The 16,803-nt window shown below is 39.1% G+C and overlaps 1 protein-coding gene across 7 annotated transcripts in view; it reads left to right on the plus strand.

The window, feature by feature from the left end:
- The window catches only part of Zmynd11 (zinc finger MYND-type containing 11), a 75,918-nt gene that overhangs the window by 43,534 nt on the left and 15,581 nt on the right, over positions 1-16,803 (plus strand). For 5 of the 7 annotated variants that reach the window (XM_021180012.3, XM_021180011.3, XM_029485001.2 and 2 more), the window contains exon 4: positions 8,775-8,936. The exons of the other annotated variants lie outside the window; for them this stretch is intronic. In XM_021180012.3, the coding sequence (XP_021035671.1) occupies positions 8,775-8,936 (162 nt within the window). The remainder of the gene's footprint in view (positions 1-8,774; positions 8,937-16,803) is intronic. 7 annotated transcript variants of the gene reach the window in all.

A 16,803-nucleotide genomic window follows, 5' to 3' on the forward strand; every position in this document is an offset into this window, starting at 1 on the left:
CATATGTGTTTTATATATATATATATATACATATACATATATACATATGTATGTGTATGTGTGTGTATGTATACATATACATGTGTATATACTTTTTTCCACCTCAGACCGAAATTTCTTTAATTCATCAAGCTTCTTATATGTTATAATTAATTAGCTTCTTATATGTTTCCCACAGCTTTGGATCCTATATTCCTTTTTATTTTTACATATTTTCTTTAAACATATTTATAATCCTCTTCCTGTCTATTTTTTACTAAATGAACTCTTAAAGTAATAGCAGCTATATAGGTTTAATGTGAATTGGTTCTTATTCACAAGCAGTTTTATACTAAATATGCATATGTAATATAACTGAGTCCATCAAACTTCTGCTTATAAAATATGTAACTGTAAAGACTCAAAGGTAAAGTAGTTATGGGATGGGTAATGTCTGTCTTAAGCATTTCTTGCTTACATGTCTGGAATTGTTTAAAACTTCATTGACTTTTCAATGTAATGTGGGCATAGTAATACTTATTTCATTTGATTAAGCATTATCTTAGTTACTGTTGTATAACTGTGAAGACACACTGTGACCAAGATAATTCTTATAAAAAGAAAGCATTTAATTCGGGCTTGTTTAAGGTTTCAGGGAGCATGTTGCATGCAAGCATCCAGGCAAGGGCTGAGTGCTTATATCCTGACGCACAAGCAGGCGTGCAGACAGACAGACCTACACTGGGCTTAATGTGGACCTTCGAAATCTCCAAGCCACCCCCAGTAGCACACCTCCTTCCTAAGCAGTTTAACTGGGATTCAAACATGAAAATAAATACGCATGTAGTGGCCTTTCTCACTCAAATCACCACAAGGATTAAAGGAAAATCTGTCTATGAAGACTATACGAGTATACCCAAAGCAAGTATTGGGCCAGTAAATAAGGATACAACATAGCAACGAACTCTTTTTGTGGAAAGGCAATAGAGCTAATAATAATTTAGTGTGTATTTCTAAATAACTAAAGGAATGGACTTTAGTTATGTTAATTAGCCTGGTTTGATCATCCCTCTCTCTCTCTCTCTCTCTCTCTATATATATATATATATATATATATATATATATGTGTGTGTGTGTGTGTGTGTGTGTGTGTGTGTGTATGTATATCTCAAAGCATCACACTGTACCCTATAAATGTATAATTATTACTTACAAATTAAACTTTAAAATTCTTAAAATGTCTGTTGTATAGTAGAAGCATCAATTTTTTTTAAAAAAAATTATTTTTATTTCATGTGCATTGGTGTTTTGCCTGCGTGTATGTCTGTGTGAATGAGGGTGTCAAGATCCCCTAGAACTGGAATTTCACAGATGTGAGCTGTCATGTAGGTGCTGGAAATTTAACTTAGGTTCTTTGGAAGAACAGCCAGTGTTGTTAACCACTGAGCCGTCTCTCCAGCCCAGAAGCATCAACTTCTTATTGACCACATTAGACGATTTACCTTGTAACCAGTATTCTCCATCGTAAATCCTGTGAAGAACTTGCCCTTGAAAAAACTAGTTCTTATCAAAGGTATAAAGAGAAGCTGGCTGACTAAATGAGTAGTTCACTACCTGGTGATACACCACTTGCCTTGCAGTGAGTATCCCCATGTCCTCAGGATACCCACAAGCTCATGTAACTAACGAGGTTCCACACTGCCCAGGCTTTGTGTATTTGTATTAATGCTTGTCATCTGCACACAGAGGCAGGTCCAGGCTGTGAGCTGACTAGGAAATACTCCTCAAGAATGTTTGATGGAAGGGAAGGCCACGTTTTCTCATCTGCAAGAAGTTCAGTGGGCTACAGGTCTGCATACCGGCATTTAGGACTTTATAGTTTCACTACTTGGTGTGTGATTTCCATCACTTTGATGTCCTAAAACTTGTCTTTAAACTGTGGTATGTTGATCACCTCATTCAGAGTTTGATAGACCTTAGTAAGGCAGCTCTCTTACTTTAAGAACAGGTGAGAATGTTCTTCTGAACTTCTGGAAAGAGCATCTGTAAAACAGAAATGGGCAGACAAGGTTACTTCCTGAGTCTCTCAGGCTGTGTCTCCCGAGTTGCTTACATAGCAGAGGCCGCACAATGCTTGTCTTCACTCCTGTCAAGTGTGGAGAGAGAGAAGGCAATTCCCCACCACCACCACCACTCTAGGATGAACAGAGCTTGCGTCATTTGGTGGTATTACATTGTTAATGCGCTCCTACTGCCTCTTCTTCTCTAATGTCTATTTTTAGAACTTGAAACAACTTTAAAAATGAATGTTGGACCACTATTTTTATTAAGTAGAGCAATCATATCCTAAAAGCTCACTCCTGTATGAAACTATCTGTTTTTGAGGATTCAGGCATATTATAATCCCGTATCACTAAACTTCCTTCTTCCAGCCCAGGAATATTCTGAGACAGTTTTCACTGGTGATCTCACATACATATTGCAGTCTCCTGTGTAAAAATGCCAGTTCTGTTGGAGAAACTATGGTAACATAGTACAGTGTTTCAACATCTCCGTCGTGACATCATATGTCTGTATGAGATGGTGAATTGAAACAGCAGTCACTCACAGCAAGACTACTCCTGCTTTTAAGTGCCCTGCTTACAGAGTAGTCAGTAAATAAGTAAGAGTATACACGACAGTCTGTCCTCTAAATGATATACAGTACTGAGAAACACTTGGGAAATTTTGTGATCCTCTGAAAGCTCCTAGATTCATATTAATGGATAGGGTCCAGATAGTTCCTATAGACATGGTTTCCTTGGCTTTTGAAGGTCTGTTGCTAGAGGACATAGACATGCTTTTTTGCCATTTGAACATGTAATACTTTGTTATGTCTTTTTTAAGTTTTTAAAGCTAGCAGTGTTTTTCTGGTGCTCTGTGCAAGACAGGCCCAGTGTTGCAAAATAAGTAATGAATGCATAATGCATATACATATCACATATACTTGATTGTATACATACCATACATGCATGCATACATGCTCATGTTCATGGATGCTTTATCACGTGATCACCCTACAACACAGGATTAGGGCCTTATTTAGTCCACATTTCTAGCCCCTCATCCCTGACTTTGCTCTCCCGTTTTGAGAACTTCGTCTCTTGGACAGAGTTTTGCCATTACCTAAGGGAGTGAAGTTTAAGACTTACTAGTCATATTTGTAATCAATATAAGTTAATGTCTCACATAGTAATCTCTTTGTTTATAAAGTGTTCACTAAGGGTGGAAAGGTGTTTCCAAGATACTTATTGTAAATAGGAAGCAGGTAGCCTTGAGTCTTGGATTATTTGCAGATAAAATATATACAATATGCATCTTGAAACCAGGTGATCATTATGAACTGTTGGTGATTTCCAACTTTATTGGCAGTCCCCAGGACCAGGCCGTACTTTGATTTGTTAAGTGATTTTGATCTGACAGTACAGAATTTGGTTGCCAGAGTTGACTGTGATGTAAAAGTCTTATATAAAAATGATGTTACTTTGAAACTGTTTTCTCCTTTTGTAGACCTGCTGACTTTGGACTCAGGATCTCATTTCCCTCCTAGTTCATTCCAGTACAGATATAGGGCGTCTACTGAGAGCCTCACATTGTGGTTTATGTAGAATCCTTCTTCCTCTCTTGTCTTGCTGCTGGTGAGGCCAGACTAATTGCAGATATGACTGGACTTTTACCTCCACCTGCTTCCCTCTAAGGACTTCGAAGTGAATTGTTCCTGATAGCAGGACTTCAGGCTGCTCTCAGGCCTCAGAGCACTGTTCTAAACCAAAACCAAGCATTCTATACTTTTCTCTCTGTTATTTTAGGCTTTGTATTTTGTGGTTTCATAAAGAGATGAGGATATTTCTATTATAATACTATATTATTTTAGTAACGAATGGGCTGAAATCCCAGCACTATTGATACTCAGGGGAATGTTATCATCAGGTATTTCCAACTCCAATGGCCAGCTGACAAGCAGTACTGATTTATATTTATCTTGGAAGTCAGCAGAGCTCACACCTCTTAGGTAAGGCACTGATTAGAATTGATGGTTTGCCCCTCACAGACTTTATTGCCTAAAGCCACAACAGGAGAGGCTTCTCTGGCCTCTGTGGCTTCTCTCTTGAGGAAGCGTGTTGAAAGGCTGCTGAATTCAAGGTGAATTCAGCACATTATATACATGTAGAATGTAAATTTAAGAATAGTTTTTTAAAGCAATTTATATTTTTGCTCTTTTTCTGTTATAGTTATATGTGTCTTAGCTTGTTGTTTTAAATACGTTAAACAGAAACTTCAATGCATCTTTGTGCTATTGGGATTTTAACATGGGAAATATTTTATTCTCCTTATATATGGAATTAAATATATATTCTTTGAATATTCATCCCTAACCTCAAACTCAGATACAAAGAAAAGTAATGAATCCTATTTGCTGAGTATCAAGTAAATGCTAATGATTACAGGTTGATTAGAAACTAGTTACACTAGAGTTGTCTGTGATGTCAACCCACGCTTTACTGAGATGTGGCTCTCTTGAGTCTATTGGCTCAACAGAATTGTGGGTGGTTCTGTGCTTCTCACCATGTGATGTCAGACTGTGTGCATGAGTTCCTGGTTTTTAGTCCTCTCCTCTGAATTCTGTTTCACTAGATACTATAATTTATTTTCAAGATTTAAATCACTAACAGTATGTAAGCACCAAATCCTTACATATAAATGATTAACTGAACTCGTTAACAGAATTAAACTAAGCCTAGGATGGTAGAGTACTCACTTTACAGTGTATATACATATTTAGAGTGCATATATATATGCTCAGCAGTGTAATGTGTTTCTGCTCATGAAAACATAAGGAATTAAAATGTTAAAACTGCCTTTGGATTATTGAAGAGCCTTGACCAGAATTTGAAAATGCCTTCTTCCAACAGTTTTTAAAATGTTTCCCTTGGTTCATGGCCAAACGTATTTCTGAGCTTCCTTTTTATCCCTGCATTGGAGCTAATTATATTTCCTATTCTACCTTGCTCAGAAAAATGCTGTGAAAACAAGATATGATAATAGCTTCTAAAGTGCTTGGAAAGAAATGCAGTCATATGATTAGAAGCCCGTTCCTCACTTGTTCCTGTTGTGTGCAATACATAGATAATACCACTGGCTGTCACCTGAGGGCTCCTGAGGGCTGTGCCACACACTCCTCTGCACACTATGTACTATGCACTCGTTTGTGCCTTACCATGACCCCGGTAAACCTAAGAGCTATCATTCTGTTCATTTTACAGATAGAAAGGGATAAACAGAGGACCTAAGCATACTGACCAAGATTATACAGCCATGAATGTCGGGGCTAGGATTTGAACCAGCTGGGCTCCAAAGTGATAACCAAACAGTAGATTATAGGCTGCTGCCAGATAGAGGAGCCTGTTCTCTTAGGATCTGAGGACAGCCTGTATAAATTACAGTACTCAACATGTATATGATAGTGTGTTTAGTACAGACACGCTGTAAGATGACTTCTCTACCATTCTAGGTTTAGTTTAATTTTGTTAACAGTTTCAGTTAACCATTTACATGTGAGGATTTGATGGTTACATATTTTTAGTGATTTTTTTAAATATTGAAAATAAATGGTGAGGTATTGAGTTTACCACCCTCACATTCATTATTCTTGTCTTTAAAAAAGTCTAGTGTAGTCCAGTTTTAGACCAATCAGACATGCATTTGTGGTACCGTACTGCTGTGTATGGTGTGGACTTTGCTAATAAGACATTTTCCTAACGTGGCTGTAGGTTTCATGGTATATGAGTTCTCAGAGAGATTCTCTGTGTCTGTCCATAACCTTCCTCTACAATTAGTGACAGCTCTTAAGTTTGCATGCTACTATCTTTTCATTAATTATCAACTCATTAACAGAATTTTCTGTTAACGTTGTCTACCAAATAGTATGAATCATACTTGAAATAATAAACCATTGTGTGAAATCCCTTTAGCCCTGGATTACCCAATATGAGCAAAATTGTGGTAGAGACCAAGATTATCTTGTTTGTATTTTGAAAGGCCTACAGTACGCAGCCTTTCTCCAGGACAGCAGCCCCAAACAAGGTGAACTAATTTTGCACTATGTTATTTTACTTTAATTCTGCTGTTTTGTGTTTTGTTTTGTTTTGCTTTGTTTTGGTTTGGTTTGGTTTTTTTTAAATAGAGCTCTTCCTTGTTTGGATCAACTGAGTTAGTTCTTTTTAGATGTACATGTGAAGAGGGTACTATCTTATACTGCTTCCAGTTTTGACCCCTGTGCTACACTTGCTCTTTAACAGCATTCTTGTTCTGAAGTGGAATTTTACACAGGCTGCTAAATAGGCTGTTCCCAGAGTATCTGATGGCATCTGGTGGCATCTAGTAGAAATGTAACCTCAGCTTATTGACATATGGTACTGATGGGTGGCAGCCTCATAATTTCAATGATTTCTGTTTACTAAAGACAAACTGGAGGCAGCTTGGCCTGTGGTCCATATGACTCATTTTTGCATCAGAAAATTTTAATGGATTTGGAATCCAGTTACTTTTGTGCTTGACTTTTGTGTGTTTTGTGTATTATGAATAGCCTTCGCCATGATTAAAATAACAAGCATTGTCATCATATGGATATATGATGAAGTTAGGAGTATCCATTTTAAAAGCATAACCAAGCCAGGCATGGCAACATATGCCTGTAATCCTAGCACTAGAGAGTCAAATCTGTGACTCCAGGCCAGCCTATTCTACATAGAGAGTTCCAGTCCTGTAAGTGAGACGCTGTCTTTAAAAACAAGAAAACCAAGAAAAAATAAAAAATAAAATTAATTAAATTTAAAAGTTTCTGCACTTTGCTTCATTTAACAAATGATTGTATCCCTGCAATTATTTTTAAAAGTATAGAGTTAAAAGTGTAGAGTTAGGCAACCCAACATTGACTGATCCATTTCAGTGTCTGTTTAAGAAGTAGGTAAAAAGCATGGCATGGGGTGAAAAGAGGTAGGGAGTGAAGTAGAAAAGCTGGAACTGTGCTCTTCCTCCTTTTTAATGTCGCGGAATCTACCATTGGACCCATCATAGGAAGGTGAATTCAAATAAAAACATTAAATCATGAAGGTTGATATTTTTATTGAAGTTTTTATTATTAAGTCAATATAACCATTAATCTCTTTAAGATATTTCCAAACAACTATAAGAATTAAATACTTTGTTTTAAGCTTTGAATAAATTCTTTAATTAAAAAATAGAATCTTAAAACCTATTTTTATTATATTACAATTTTTTAAATATGAAAATGAGTTAGGTACATACACAATGTGTATGAGATGTCTACCTGAAATACGTACACCAGTGACTAATTTTGTTTGAGCTAAGTACTATATATATGTTTTTTGTGGTGTCCCAGAATCAGACATGGGAGTGTAGTTTTTTTTTCTGAGTTTTTCTAAGATTAGAGTTTGATACAGCTTCAGTGAGGAACCAAAAAGTGTTTCTCTTTTTCTTTATTGTTCTGGTCAGTGAAGACCGTCAATTTCTTAATGAACTATAAGCACGGAAAGTCTATATTCCCAGAGAATAGGCTACCCTGCTCTGGTCAGGACTCTGGGCGTGGGTTAGAAGGCATGCGTTTGGAACATAACTGACTCTGTGCTCTTCGTGAGTGACTGGTGGCATTCACATGTGGCCGAAGTAGTCAATGTGTATTGATTGCTAGTTTGAACCACATTTGCTGGGATAATATTATTATCTGATAAAACGAGGAAGCCACTCATCCTGGGAAAGAATACAGATATAGATACAAATAATTGGTAGCTGAACCCAACTGTGGAATGTCAGGATTCCCACCAGAAATAGCCTTGGTAGTGTTAGCCTCTGTTTTCCCCTTTGTTCATTTGGGTTTCATTTTACACTGACAAAGAAGGACAAGATTAACCTTTACTCTGAAGTGTGATTTTAGGAAAAGGGAAGAGAAACATTTATAAAGAATGAATTCTCAGCTAAGAGCAAATCCAAGAGTCTTTCTGTTACATACTCAGCCCATTCTGGCTGCAGAGATCTCACAGCTCAGATCTGTTAAGGAATGCTAGGACTAGACACACCAAGAATCGAGCCTTCTTCCTCTTGTCTTATATCGTAATCAATCTCTTTTAGATGGTGTGTCCAAACCTTTAGTTTTACATTTTCAGTTTATTTTTCTAAATTTAACAGATCCTGAACATGGTGACCTGTCAGGACATGGGCATTTTGACTAGTTGTTATTTTCAGTTAAGTATCGAGTACAGTGGCTGAGATACAAGCATAGTGAGTGTCACCACTCGTGGCTGCACCTGTCCCCACAGCGTGTCAACACTCATTTTTTAATCTGTAAAAAGCAGGACAAAACACAGGTTTGTTTGTTGGAAATATAAAGCCCCTGGTTGATGTGAGGCACTTATAATAGCTTATAATAGACATTATTCCTTAGATCCTAGTTTCAAATGGAAGATAATGTTAGACCTGGGATTGGCTCTGGACATAATTCACTTCGGAGTTGTTTGCTATCAGATCACCGTAAGGTATTTCTGAGTATTGATACTACATAGGAGAGAATCACATTTTAAAGTAAATTTCTAGGTATTTTCTCTCTTGTTTTAACACATTAAATGTCTTAAAAAATGTTTATAATGCCTAACTTGTGATGGACTTTAGTTTCAATTTTGTTCTTAGTTATTGAAGATATTGACAAAATGTCATACAAAATTATTTTGTATTTTTTGTAGGACTGGGAAACAGAGACTCATGACTGGTATTGTTTTGAATGCCATTTGCCTGGAGAGGTGTTGATATGTGACCTGTGTTTTCGTGTGTATCATTCCAAGTGTTTGTCTGATGAGTTCAGGCTTAGAGACAGCAGTAGTCACTGGCAGTGCCCAGTTTGCAGGGTGAGTACCTATGAGCTTTCCTGTGCTGGTCAGAGGGTTGGAATCAATGGATGTTAGTGTCACCGAGGTGCCCCAGATGGTATTGCCAGGTGAATGATGAATCCTGGAGGGTGGGGGTTACTTGGTGAAATGACTGACAAATGAACACAACACTCATAAACGGGCATCCCAGACACACCCCATGTTTCAGGGTGCACATTTTAGAGAATTTTAATCACATAGAAACAGCTTCTCTTCACATATTTTACACCTATTTCTAGATCATGTGACTGCTTTAAAGGCTAGCCTTTCAGAACATGAACTGTTTGCCACATGGAGGTCTGTTCAATAGTCATTCCATAATGCCTGGCAGAGTTGATGCCACCGAGCACATCTCAGCAAAAGGTCCAGTGTTGGAGTGCTCTTGATCACCTTCCCATCTTATAGGTGGAAGGTGCTTTTTCTTTCTGTTCTCATGATGGGGTTTAGTTTGGCTTATATTTTCTGTGGTGGGTGAAGGGATGGGACAGTTGCACAGTAAGAATTTTAATTAAAGTAAAATGTATTGTGCGGTTGGTAAAATACATATTTTGCACAATAATTTCCTCACCGAAGAATATGCATGCTTGTATTGTAGTGTCTGTATATGAGCAGTGTGTGCTGACTAAATACTGCACTTCCAGAGCGCCGATGGCGATGGTACAGGCTTGTCTGATTGCTTTATCATTTGTTTTATGATTTGTGTCACTCAGCTACATAGCTGAAAGTAATACTTAAGTCAATGGAATGTTTTATTTACTTTCTTAAAAATTGTATTTTTCCTATTTTCTTTTTTTGAATGTCAGTCAAAGCTTTCATCTGGACGTGATCAGTGAATGTCCACACTCACCTTAGTTCTCCTTAGTAACTGACTCCTCCATTACTGAGGTCTTCATTACTTGAGCACATTTAGCTTAAAAAGTGGAGAAAAGACAGTTAGGATAGCATTTAAAAAAAAAAAACCTGTTTCAAGGTGAATTATTAGGAAATGTGAGAAGGAATCAACCACTAAATCTGGCTGGCTCAGTGTCGAGGCTGAGGTTGGAGATTTCTTCCAGATGTTTAAAGCACATGCTGCCCACAGGAAAGTAGTGCAGGCATGGCCTCAGCCTAGCTGGAGCTAGAGGCTCTAAGCAGGGGCTGTGTCACTTGAGTTATGTGTTCATAGATTTTGATCATGCTTCTTAAAAGCAAATACATATCTCTTATCTTTTAGGAAATAAACCTTGACCTCTCACAAGGAAGAGCTGGGCCTGGTGGCACAGGCCTGTAACCCAGCTACTCAGGACTGCTGGGCCTACAGAGTAAGTCCAGGACCATCCTAGGGAAACCAGTGAGGCCCTGTCAGCACAACAAGCAGGCCAGCAAGCAAACAAAAACTAAGAGAGGCCTTTTCCATATAGCTCAGCAGGAGAGTCCTCTGCAGCTTTCCTAGTGTGTGAGAGCCTGCATTCAACCCCTTATCCAGAGCCCCAAGGAGAACAGACTGAATGTGCTGACGTAGTAAGAGCAGCAGAGAGCCACACCTGCCCACACTGCAGGTTCTTACACTTCATATTCAGCTCTTATTGTCACAGAAAGGGGTTTCAGTAAGGCACTGAGAGTTTTGAGGGAGCTTGAGCACAGTGGGGGTTTTGCATTATTTATAGAAGAGGCAGAGATGAAGAAATAGTGAGTATGAAGCTCTGCTTCTGTCTCCTGGCCACGGTTGCTTGTCCTCGGCTGGGCGCTGCTTAGTTGATTGCTTGTTTGCTTTTAACTTCATTGTAAATTGACTGAGAAATGCATGGCTACCTCATTTTATTTTTGTTCGTTTGTTTTTGTTTTTCCTTGTTTAGTTTAGATGCTTTTATGATAGGAGGATATAACTACACTTATGAAAATGATAGTGTAAGTCATAGAAACCTGTAAATTATGTGTTTATAGCATAATCTGTGAACTGTCCCCAGCAAGACTCAGGAAGCCCATGCTTGAGGCTGAATGTGGGGATTTCACCTTTAGCTCTGAAGCCACCAAAGAAACTATCATTTCTAAGTTCTGTTGCTTTAATAGTTATGTTCAAGAAAAAAGATAATTGGTAAGATTATTTTCCTAGTATGAAAAGGGACAATAACCTTAAAATTTTAATGGCAATTTAAATGTATCAAGTGAAAATTTTTGGTTAATGTAGTTTTTAAAACAAAACCAAAACTTCTATAAAAATCATGTTTAATATTTAACAAATGAATGTCCAGATTGAAATATTCTTGGACTCAGGGAGTTTGGGGTTCATAGACTGAAACCCTAAAACTGTGGTTTCAATCAGAATCAACTTCCCAATCGCTTTTCCTCTAATGTTTGGGGAAGTTGGATAATTACACATAAAACCAAGGAGCTCTGTAAAGAAGAACCTTATTGCTAGGCAGGCAAGAATAGACCCATCATTACCACAAAGGTGTAAGTTTAAGGCAGCCATGTCTCTAATAACTGGTAGACATTACAGACTTTGTTGTACCTTAGGTCCCAGGTAGGTAACGCATCGCTGGAGTAGGCTGAGTCTCAACTGCCAGCTGTGCTGCCAGACTAGTCACTTGTGTCTCAGGTCTGAAGGTTGAAAAGACAATGTGCACCATTCTCAGTCAAAGTAATCTTATAGTTCTCACATTTAACCTTAGGGATCTTACATCTCGCACAGTGTACCTACTTTCTAAACAATGTTACCTTGCAGACACAGCCAGTTGTTTTTAAAAAGTAGCTCACGAATATCTATCTAATTAGATTTTACTTTGAGAAAAATGTCCTCAACATCTAGTTATACACTCTTGTTCCTGAGAAGTTATTTAGAAAAAGTTTTAAATTCATTTTTAAAAACTTTGCCGTGAAGTATTCAAATGACATAGAAATAAGAAAAGCGGAACTCACAGAATTCCTTTTCTGTAGGTGATGTTCTTCAGACTTTATGCTGTGCATGGTGTGTGTGTGAATTTTGTGCATTACTGGATATTGTCACCTTGTCTCCAAACATCCTGTGTGTAGAGCTTGCAGGAGAGAAAGCACAGGTCCCTCATCTGACCGGGTTTTACACGTGTGCCTCTGTGTGCTGCCCATCACCCTGCACAGACAGCTCGTCAGATGTACTCACAGCGCTGTGTGAATCACACTCGGCATTGCGCAGATTTCTATCGGCCATTTGGTTTCTGTCAGCTGTCTTCTTTTCACTTCTCTTCATTTTCATTGTCACTTCCAAATTACAAAGTCATTTTCCTCTTTGATGCCAAAGTTTGTGGTAGGCTGTGTGTGTGTGCATCTGTGTACTGCATTCTTATTAGCCTACTAGCTTCTTAGGAGAAAAATCCCAGGACTGTTTGAGTGACACCTGTAAACATTATTTTTGGACTAAGGAAACTTGGAATCAGAATAAAACCAGGAACTATGGATCCAATTAGTCAGAATCATTTTCAGTTTACTTTTCCCTCTTGATGTTTTTCTCTTAACGGTGAAATATAGAATATACAGATAAGGAACTTTGGAGCATTGTTTTAATATACAGGCATGATGGTCTGTCATTAAAAACTCTACAGCCACTTGCTAGGGTGGCACCATATTGTTTTTTGGCATAGTGCTTCCTGTTAATCTGCAGTGGTGGAAGGGGTCTCGTGGAAGGTGTGAGCCTCCAGCAGATGTGGTGTGACTACCAGAGCAGACAGTGTTGTTCTTAAACATTCATACTTGGAACCCTGTACAGTCCTAAGAGAAGCATCTTCTAATATGAGAATGTCATCCTTGAAAGAGTGGTCTAGCCTTTGTCTACTCATCAAACCCTTCTATCACTTTAAGAATTCTAAAGGAGGCCCAGGTAGCGGTGGCGCACACCTTTAATCTTAGCACTCAGGAGGCAGAGGCAGGCAGATCAATGAGTTCAACGCTACCCTGCTCTATAGAGTGAGGTCCATGATAGTCACGGCTACACAGAGAAACAATGTCTCTGAAAGAAGGAAGGAAGGAAGGAAGGAAGGAAGGAAGGAAGGAAGGAAGGAAGGAAGGAGGCAGGTAGACAAACAGACAGAAAGCCTAAAGGTATGAGCGAGTGACACTTGCTCTCTTTCCCTCATGAAACGTCAGAAGACTAAGGAGCAGTACCACAAAGCAGGGAAAATGTATGACAGAGATGGGGTTTCAATGTGGGCTCCGTCTTCTTCTCCCTTCTCTTAATATATTCATTCTCCTCTATAGGTTCATTTCGTTTTTCTTGACTAGGAATTGTAGATTCATAGTAGTGTCGCAGGTTAAATTCATAAACATACTTTACCCTGTGAACTCTGTGTGCATTGGCAGCAGTTAGGGCGCTGAGTTGTTATGTGATCCATAGTCAGAAACTGTCAGGAAGGCAGGAGTCAGAGTTGTGGGTGAGCTCCTTGTTCCCTTCTCTCTTGCTGGGCCTCAGAGGGAATACTGTTTGGAGATTTGCCCACAAGGAATAACAAAAATACCGCTTGACTGTTTATCACCTCATCTGATTAAACTACATCACTTTACATCCCATATAGTATGTGTATGTGTGTGCACACCACACAAATATCACACTATATATACATACTACATACCAGATAAAACAAATACACATATCACAATATGCCAGACATTTCAGAGATCACACATGCTATACTAGCTATATTATACTCACAAATCCTAGACATCTCCCCTACATACACACAAACCACACACTATACCAGACACCACACACCAGATAATATTCTCTATACACACACATCACACACATCACATACTATTTTTGAATGAAAGGATCCACTTAAAGCATGAAACATAAGATTGTTCCCATAGGTCCTTTAAAACTCTGGAAAGTACTCATCCCTTCTTAAATAGCTACATGGCGCTTCTCTCTGTGAGAAAAGTGTTTGTATGAATTGCATGGTAGATTAATGTAGCCCAGTACTAAAATATGAAAACATAAGAAATGTAAGAAAGCAAAAGATAAATTATTATTATTACATAATGCCTTGGGTCTGAGCTACAAAGCTCTGTGAGTTTGCAGCCGATGGTTCCCTGTGCCTTGGCCTTAACTCTTAAGAGTGCACTGAGGCCTCTAACCCAAGTCCCCATGCTGCCACAGCTTCTTCTGAACACATCCCAAAGGATAGATTCTGCAAAGAAAAGAAAAAAGCTTTAGAAGAACACGTGTGGATGTGCTGGAGAGATGGCTTGGCGCTTCAGAGTAGATCCTGTTCTGAGGACCCAGGTTCAATTCCCAGTACTCCACAACAGGCAGATCATAACTGCTTGTAACACCAACTCCAGAGCACCTTCTCAGACACCAGCCTTTTAAAGTTAACTTTTAAGTCCTAGGTTCTGTCAAACATGGGTTGCAGTGTGGCCATTAGGTAGGTGAAGGTTAAAGGAACAGAACTTGCCTGTTACTTAAGCTAACCAGAGAGTGTCTCTGTGGAGGAGCAGCAGGGGCCAAGTGACTGCTCAGACGATCTGATGTGGAAGCAAGCCCACTGACTGCAGGGGAGAGGTACTTGAAAGTTGTCTCATGCAAGAGTTGGGGTGACTTCTGTCCTCGCTTCATGCTTTGGGGACACAGGTAGTATAGTGTATCCTAACTCCTGAAGCAGACTGGTTTGTAGTTAATACTCACAATGAAGTGGGACCAAATGATAAATGAAAGCTGTTTAGATGCAATTCTCCTTTTATGTATCTGCTTTGAAATGGCTACTCTTGTTGGTTGGTCAGTTCACTTTTATGAATGTGAGCGACTTAGTATTTTTATCCCCAAAGTAAATATCTTTGCTTTCAAGGTCCATATTAACAAACATAGAATGCATATTTGGCTTTTAAGTGAATTAGAAGTAGAAGCCATTATTTTTAAATGGTGAGTAATACCGAAAATAATGACTATTGATCACATTAATTTAAAGATACCTGTATTTCATAAATTTAATTTAAAGAGAAATAGAAAATTGCTTTTAATATAATGCTACCTGAACCATATACTGTCATAAGGTGGCTTTGCTCCCTATGGGCTTAGCCAGACAAAAAAGAAATAAGAACTCTGAAAAGGGGAGAAGCTGTTCAAATTGAGTCTAAGACAGAAAGTGTGAACTCCTGGGTATTGTCTTGTAATCAGTGTTGAAGCTATCTAAACCCACTCTGGTTAGGAAAGAAGTCTCATGGTTTATACATTGCATTTCCATGGTAAATGTAGCAGTGTTATAGTAAACAGACTTGGAACCAAGCAACAAGTAGGGTGTGACAGGTTTTGGGCAATAGTGTATTAGATCCTGCGATTTCTCTTTTGGAGGCTGGGCAGCAAGTTAACTGAACTTTATTATAGTTTTTCTTTAGATTTATTTTTATGTACTATGCTTAGTGTTTTGCCTGCATGTATGTCTGTACACTATATGTATGCCTGGTGCCCACAGAGGCCAGAGATGCAGATGGCTGCGAACCATCATTATGGGTCCTAGGAATCAAACCCAGGTCTTCTTTAAGGACAGGTGCTCTTAGTAAATAAAACCATTGAATCCTCGAGAAGTTTATTATAATGCTCAAGATCTGAGAAGATAAGTAATGCTTATGCTTTTCTTGTAGTGGATGGGTATGATCTTAAGCAAAACGTGTTTAGTGAACAGAAAATACATAATTTCTCCTTGTTCAGAGTGTACAGTAGATGGTGTTGGGTAGAAAGGATTTGGACCTCTGCAGGCAGAGGTCTCACTGTCTGTTTGCCTTCCTTCTTAAAAACAGAACAAGTAGCAAGGAGTTGTGTTGGCACAAAACAGAAAAGGAGGGTAAACAAGAGGGCTCAGTGGGTAAAGGTGCTTTACTGCCAAGCTTGGGGAACCTAAGATCCACCCTCAACTCATCCTTTGACCTCTCTGTGTGTCAGTGCTGTATTTGGTAATTCTGTAGGACTGGACTCTTGACTAGGGAGGGCCATGCCAAAAGACTTGTATTCACTTTGATTGAAAAAGGTTACGGCCTGCCAGTGGAGAGCAAGCATAATCTTCCAAGCTAGTGAAGGGGTTAGAGAGAGGGCGGTGTGGGTGTCTGTGTAGCTTCTTCTGTTCCGTGGTTCTGACAGCCACGCTCGCTGTGAAAGCCCTTCCTTCCTGGGCTGGAGGAGCTTCTCCTCTATTAAAATGCTGGGTGGCCTGGTGGTCCTACACCTACACCCTGTGCCAGGGCCTCCGCACACACCCTGTCTGTTTCCTTACGCTATCTCAGCAGTCTTGTTCTGTGAATATTTTTCTTTTGGTTTTTGATAACGAGGTGTTTCTGTATAGTCTTGGCTGTCCTTCTGGAACTCTCTATGTAGTCCAGGCTTTCCTCAAACTCAAAGATTTCCTGCTTCTGCCTCCCAAGTGCTGAGATTAAAGATGTGCATCAACACACATACCTTCTGTTGGTTTCTTTTATAAAATATTTAACCTGAAATGCACCTGGGAATGGGGAGAAAACCTAAGCAATCCTCAGGCATAAGAGCTTCTTGCAGCCTCCATTTTATTCCCATGCATCCCTGGAAAAAGCTCTGCTTCTGTTGAGAAGCACTGCCCACCCACTTTGGGAGACAGAGTCTATCACTCTGTGGGTCCAGACACACAGCTCTGTGGTCACTGCCACCAGGCAGTGTGTGTGACTGAGAGCAGCTTTAGTGTCTAGAGAAGGATTTCTTATCTGTTGGTAGGAAAGAGGAATTGGGTTTCCTGTAAAAAGTATGTTCCCTACAAACTGGTCTCCCAGTGGGGCTCTTTTAGGTCAGACCCATATGACCGAGGACACTGAAAATGAGCCCACACATGCTTAAATCAGAGCTGCCCTCCATAGCGTATCTGATGCATACAATGAG

Source organism: Mus caroli, unplaced genomic scaffold, assembly GCF_978045245.1.
Source record: "Mus caroli unplaced genomic scaffold, Mus_caroli_1 scaffold_15, whole genome shotgun sequence".
NCBI lineage: Eukaryota > Metazoa > Chordata > Mammalia > Rodentia > Muridae > Mus > Mus caroli.